The sequence below is a fragment of the Tinamus guttatus genome, unplaced genomic scaffold (assembly GCF_059628265.1).
Source record: "Tinamus guttatus ecotype Peru unplaced genomic scaffold, ASM5962826v1 Tinamus_guttatus_pri_ptg000287l, whole genome shotgun sequence".
Classification (NCBI taxonomy): domain Eukaryota; kingdom Metazoa; phylum Chordata; class Aves; order Tinamiformes; family Tinamidae; genus Tinamus; species Tinamus guttatus.
Genome location: NW_028288821.1, coordinates 2,634,910 through 2,641,089, shown reverse-complemented (window position 1 = coordinate 2,641,089; position 6,180 = coordinate 2,634,910). Strand labels below are relative to the sequence as shown.

At 62.8% G+C, this 6,180-nt stretch overlaps 1 protein-coding gene across 1 annotated transcript; it reads left to right on the top strand.

Annotated features, from left to right (window-relative positions):
- The first annotated feature begins 547 nt into the window (after positions 1-547).
- Positions 548-5,181, top strand: UTP14A (UTP14A small subunit processome component). Its single transcript, XM_088527465.1, has 14 exons — positions 548-641; positions 777-850; positions 1,000-1,064; positions 1,201-1,343; positions 1,507-1,662; positions 2,557-2,676; positions 2,747-2,841; positions 3,072-3,195; positions 3,280-3,357; positions 3,455-3,803; positions 3,958-4,343; positions 4,419-4,606; positions 4,679-4,778; positions 4,888-5,181. Exons 1-14 carry the CDS (start codon positions 576-578, stop codon positions 5,155-5,157), a joined length of 2,214 nt encoding a protein of 737 aa, XP_088383591.1. The 5' UTR covers positions 548-575; the 3' UTR covers positions 5,158-5,181.
- Positions 5,182-6,180: the final 999 nt, after the last annotated feature.

Here is a 6,180-nt window from a genome sequence, read left to right as displayed (position 1 = left end):
GGTGAAAAAAAGGAACTTTTATATGGCCGTTGCCATAGAGACCGTAGGAGCAGCGGGAAGAGCTCGTTGCTTCGCTCTCGCAGCCAGGCCCTGCCCGGCGAGGCCTCCGCGCGCTCCCCGCCCGCAGCACCGGGGCACGTGGCGGCTGCTGCGGGGAGCAGAGGGGCCGCGCGCCGCCGCCTCCTGCATCGTTCCCTCGGGGTCCGCCCCCGGGGCGCGCACCCAGCGGCGCCGCCATGGGGCGCCCGCCTGCCGCGGGAGCGCGCCTGCGCACCAACCACCGCCCCCCACACACACCGCGCCGCGGGAGCGCGCGTGCGCGCCAACCCCCCCCCGCCTGCCGCGGGAGCGCGCCTGCGCGCCAACCCCCCCCCCCGCCTGCCGCGGGAGCGCGCCTGCGCGCCAGACCCCGCCCCGCCGCCCCACCCGGGCCCTGCCCTGCGCACTTTGCTCCGCCCCCCAGCCGGGGCTCCGCCCTCCGGGCCCCGCTGCCACGGCAACGGGGGGCGTGGCGCTTTGCGGCGGGCCGCGCGGCGGCAGTGCGCGCTTTACGGCGGAGTGTCGCGTGCGGCGCTATGGCGGAGGAGGGTGAGGAGGCCTGGCTCGGCGCCGAGGCGGCCGTGAGCGCCAGCGAGGACGAGGTGAGCGCGGCCGGCGGGGCCGGGGCGCGGCGGGGGGCGGGCGGGACCGGGGACGCGGCGGGGCTGTGGCGGCGCCCCGCGGCGCTGCCCCGTCGTGCCGGGCGGCCTCCTCGTGAGCGCGCTGTCGTATGCCAGGGCGCGGAGGAGGATGGCGAGCGGCGGCACCAGCAGCTCCTCGAGGCGGTCAGCTCCCTCTCCGGGCAGAAGCGGTGAGTGTGGCGCTGCGGGAGGGCCCGCGTTGGGAGTGCTTGGAAAGGGCGCTCGGCTCCTTTTCCATCGTCGATAGCCCCACAAGGGCGGTGGGAGAAGCACGGGGGTGTACGAGAGTAGCCTTTTATTTGTCCTCCTTCCCTCACAGGCGGAAGCTGGCAGAGCGTACAGAGGCAAGTGTGCAGGTGTCCGAGTTCAACGTGAGCTGCAAAGGTGAGAGGAGCTCCTGGGAGCACCACGGATCTCCTGTCCTCCCCCCGGCCGCTGCTCTGCCGCTCGAGGTCGGCTGTGCCCCGAAGGTGCTCGGTTTGCGATGCTGCACCCACGTTGACCTGCGGCCTCTGTCTAGGTGCTGGGGAGAAGCTGGTTCTGTCCGAGCTCTTGCAGCCCATCAAGCCCAAATCCGCCCTGAGCAGCGTGAAGAATGAGCTGACCAGAGTGAAGCAAAAGAAGGCCGTGGAGCTGCCGCTCAGCAAGGAAGAGGCAGAGCGGGTAAGTGAGGCCTGCACAGGCAGCATAGAGAGCAGTGAGGGAGGAAGCCCTGGCCTTGAGGGGCAGCAGGGCTGAGTCCGCGAGCGCCTCTGCTCTGGCTTCTCTTGTTCTTCAGGGCTAGTCCTTCTCTCTGCTTATACTTTTCTCGCCCCTGTTCCTGCAGGTCTTGAGAGAAGCCGCCTATGTCAAGAGCTCTAAAGATGTCGGCAAATGGCAGCAGGTGGTTTTGCAGAACCGCCGAGCAGAGCAGCTGGTGTTCCCACTGAAGCAGGAGATCGCAGCGGTCGCACCACTGGAGCAAGCGATTTCGGCTTGGAAGGTGGGTGCTGGCAGCACACGACTGTCCCGCGGCTTTCCGAAGGGTCTGCTCAGGGAGCTTGGCTTCTGGGGCCGCGTAGGTATGAGGGAGGGCTGAGCTGCAGCTCTAGTCAGGCCTGGGCAGCTGCATATGGAGCTTGAGAGCAGTAAAAGGGAAGCTCTCCATGTGGATGCTGTCTGGGAGCAGCCAGGGTGGGCAGGGAGGCCAGGCTGGTTGAGAGGCTGCTCTGTGCTCTGCTGGGCCAAGCTGCGTCTCCTCTTCCTGGTGTTTCTTTTGTTCAGGACATGGAGGAGATGTGATGTTTCCTCACTTCCCTGTCAAGGTGCCCACCCTATGAGTAGCCCCCAGCCACTTGTGCTGAGGGCAGAGATGGTTTTTGGTCTGCCAGATTCTCCAAGTCTATTCATACACATTTCCCTATGAAAGAATAATGCTTTGGGCTGTGACCCTGCATTCCTCTTGGCAGGAGAGCATATTCCAGAGCCAGGGAGCTTTCCTAGCTATCCAGTTGATCCAGGTGGGAAGCAAATCTCGCCGAGCTCCCAACTTAGGAAGCGCTTGCCTTGATCTGGTGCCAGAGGCTCCCTTTCAAGCCGCGAGCTCCCTTGCTGCCTCAGTTGCATGTCCTACTGAGCGCCTGCTGTGCTTTTTAACCAGAAGGAAGGGCAGGAGGGGTGTATGAGACACGTGGCCTCGTACCCCGGTGACCCTCTGGCTGTTGTGTGGGACTGTGAGGAGGGCTGTGAACGTGACTCCCGGGGACAAAGCGAGGTTCACTTATCTGCGGGCAGCTTGTCAGCGGCATCAGGAAAGATTAGGGCAGTTGGGAAGGTGCTTGGATATTTGGTTCCGTCCTCACCATGGTCTTGCTTTTCTGTTCTGCCCTCCCAACAGGCCCGAACTCCCCTGGAGCAGGAGATCTTTGGGTTACTCCACAAAACGCATCAGCCCATCACAGACCCGCTGCTGACGCCCCAGGAGAGAGCCTCGCTGCAGGCAATGAGTTTGGAGGAGGTTAGTGTTTTCTTTCCGGCCTCTGGAAGCCTCTTCCCGGGAGCCTGGCCTCACTCTGTGCTCCCCACAGGCTCGACAACGGCGAGCGGAGCTGCAGAAAGCTCGAGTGCTGCAGTCCTACTACGAAGCCAAGGCTCGTCGAGAGAAGAAAATCAAGAGCAAGAAGTAAGGCTTTGCTTTTGCTGTTCTTTGTGTGGTTTGGGGAGGGCTGGGGAGGGCCTTGCTGCTGGGCACGGGGGATTGGGGAGACGTGGAGGAAGGCAGAGAAGCCCCCTGGGGTCTTTGATACCTCAGGCAACAGTTTGGAATATTGCTGGGAAGCTGCTGCCTGCCTTGGAGGGCGCATGCCCAGCGCCCTGAGTTCTCACTTCTGGCTCTTTGCCCTTGTGCTGCAGGTACCATCGAGTGCTGAAAAAGAGCAAGAAACGCAAAGCTTTGAAGGAGTTTGAGCTGCTGCGGAAGTCTGACCCTGAGGCAGCCTTGGCAAAGCTGGAAGAGCTGGAGCAACTCAGGATGGAGGTGCTGGTTCTGCTCTTCTCCCTCATCCTTTGGGATTTCTGCCCCTGAGGCTGCTTTTCCTGATGCTTTTCCCTTGTCTTGCAGGAGCGGATGAGCCTCAAGCACCAGAACAAGGGGAAGTGGGCCCGTTCCAGGGCCATTATGGCTAAATACGACCTGGAGGTGAGATGTGGGCTGGGAAAGGGTGAGATGTCTGGGGTGGCACCAAGCTGGGTCGTGTTGTCTGTGGCCTGTGGGAAACATCCCTCTCCTCTTCCAGGCCCGCAAGGCCATGCAAGAGCAGCTGGCCAAGAACAAGGAGCTGATGCAGAAAGTGCGACTGGAGCCGCCTGAGGAGGAGCCAGGTGACGCACCTGCAGAGGACCCCATGCCAGAGTCTGTCCCCACTGTTCTCGGCGGAACTAATCCCTGGATGTTGGGCAAGCCCAGCAGCCCAGCCAAGGAGCCTGAAGTGCAGGAGGCCCTTGGAGATGTTGCAGAGCCTGCGGCTGCAGAGAGCCAGGAGGGGATGTCGGAGGAGGAGGTGTCAGAGGAGGAAGCCTTGCTGCAGGACTTCGAGCAGAGGCGGCACGTGCGACGCCAGCCGGCAGCCAGCCCCGAGCCGTGTGGCAAGTCGCTCCTCACACGCAGTGAGTGTGGGCTCCCGTGTACCGTGGGGCTCAGCAAAGCGGGGGCTGTGGGGCCTGTGTCTTTACACAGATGTCCTTCTCTCTATCCGTGCCCCAGGGGTGATCGTTTCTCACCCTTGGTCTCCATCTGTAGGTGCTGATCAGACAGAGTTGGTGTCTGAGCTGCCAGGGGACATCTCTGTTGACCCCTTCTGCCCTGAAGAACAGGCGAGTGTGGGGATCGAGCAGCCTTCCCAGGCACAGGAGGAGGTTTTGCTGTTAGAGAAGCCGAGCCGTGTGCAAACAATGGAGGACATTGAGGCTTTGGCTTCAGAAGAGCGTGCAGAAGAGCTAGAAATACCTGTGGCTGCAGGAGCAGAGAAGAGAGTGCACCAGCAGGAGGAAGACAGAGCAGAGACTAGGCAGACAAAGAAGCCAAGAAAGGCCAGGAAGAAGGAGACCATCAGCTTGCAGGCTGTGCTCTCTGGAAAGCCCCAGGAGGCCCAGTGCCCCAGCCTCCCCATAGCCGTGGAGGAAGAGGTGAGGGGGGCTGGCCTGTCCCTGCTGGGACTCGGGGCAGGGCTGGCTGCAGGGCACTGACTTCTGTCTCCACAGGAGGGTGACATTGACCAGAGAGGGGTGATCACAGAGGCCTTTGCAGGGGACGATGTGGTCGCCGACTTCCGCCGGGAGAAGCGCAAGGCAGAGCAGGCTGGGAAGCCGCAGCCGGTGAACTTGGTGCTGCCAGGCTGGGGCGAGTGGGGAGGCACGGGCCTGAAGCCCAGCAAAAGGAAAATGAAACGGTGAGTGCAGGAGAGGTGGGGCGAAGCAGCTCCGTGTGGCGCCAGGGCCTGACCTCCTTCCCTGTCCGGCAGGTTCCTCCTCAAGCCGCCCCCGGCGCCTCCCAGGAAAGACCAGCATTTGCCCCACGTCATCATAAGTGAGCAGCGCAACATCCACGCAGCAGCGCATCAGGTGGGGTGGCCACGAGTGCTGTGCCGAGGTGCTCGGGGCATGAAAGCAGCCCCCAGGGCAGTGCGGGGACCAACCTGTGTCTTACCCAAGCTGTGCTGTCTCCCTGCAGGTCAGCGAGCTGCCTTTCCCCTTTGAGAAGCACCAGCAGTTTGAGCGCAGCATCCGCATGCCCGTGGGCCCCACGTGGAACACGCAGCGTGCCTTCCAGAAGCTGACTGCCCCGCACGTCGTCACCCGCGCGGGTCACATCATCCAGCCCATCGCTGCTGAGGATGTGCCCTCCCTGGCCGCCCGGGCCCGCAGCGAGGCCCTAGAGCTCCCGCCTAAGCAGCGAGAACAACCCTCTCGTCCCCCTCGCCCGCGCAAGAGAGCGCGGTAGCTCGCTACCCTCGGGGTTGGCGCGGGGACTGGCATACGTTCCTGCTCGGGGAGTGAGGCAAGCAGCCAGGGCTGCTGCTCCACTGCAGCGAGGCTCCCTCATACGCCCGCTGCCCACTCGCGCTTCCTCCGGAATGCGCTGCCTTGCTGCCCTGGGCTGGGATCCGCGGGTGCTCTCTTGCCTTGCTCGGAGTTCCTCCTCCCTGAGCATGGGGCACCATGCAAGGCAGGAGTGGGGTGGGTGAGTTGGACGGGTGCAATGGGACCACTTGGGCTGGGAATGCGTGAAGTGGGTGGAGCAGCAGCTGGTGCTGCCCAGAGCTGGGTTGCGTTTGCCCTGCCCCCCCGTTTCTCTGTTTTTCATGGCCCCATCTTTTTTTTTTTTTTTTTTTTTTTTTTAAAAAAAAAAATCTGAGTGCCTGCTGCTCAGCGTGGCCTCAGCAGAGCCTGGCTCTGTTGTACCGCACCTCCATCCCTCCTGCCCCCAAGTAACTCGTGCCTCTAATAAAGGTGGTTAGCTGGAAAAGGCTGGTTTCTAAGGTCATGCTGTTGTTCCATACACGTTGGGAGCTGGCTTTGTCCCCAGGGCAGCCCTCCTGCCCCTTCAGCAGCTTTGTGGGATGGAGCTCAGCCCCCTGGCTATACCCCCACACCATTCTTTGCTTCTGTCCTTGGAGGCTGGTTCTAGCCATGCTCAATGCAGCTCCTTCCTGCACACGGGCCACCAGGCTGCTGGTGAAACGTGCTGAAGAGGGACAGTGAAACAGGAGCAGGCACGGAGACCTGCGGGCTTCTCCTCCCTCTTCCCACGTGTGCTGTGCTCATGCCAGCTGGAGAATCCCTCCCCAGCTTGGGCGAAGGAGGGACTTGAGGAGCTGCAGCCCAAGCTGCCGCTGTTCGCAGGAAACACGTCCCTGGCGCTGGGGCTGCCTCCTCCCGTGCTGGCACTGCGACGTGCCTGGGGCAGCGGTAGCCCTGGCTGCGAGGGGCAGTCGGGCTGGAGCCACCGCACGGGGTGAGCTGC

Excerpts from the sequence above, each read along its gene's own strand:
- UTP14A (XM_088527465.1), top strand. The coding sequence starts at position 576 with ATGGCGGAGGAGGGTGAGGAGGCCTGGCTCGGCGCCGAGGCGGCCGTG. Across the intron at positions 642-776 it reads TGAGCGCCAGCGAGGACGAG|GGCGCGGAGGAGGATGGCGA; the intron begins GTGAGCGCGGCC and ends GTCGTATGCCAG. Across the intron at positions 4,779-4,887 it reads TCCACGCAGCAGCGCATCAG|GTCAGCGAGCTGCCTTTCCC; the intron begins GTGGGGTGGCCA and ends GTCTCCCTGCAG.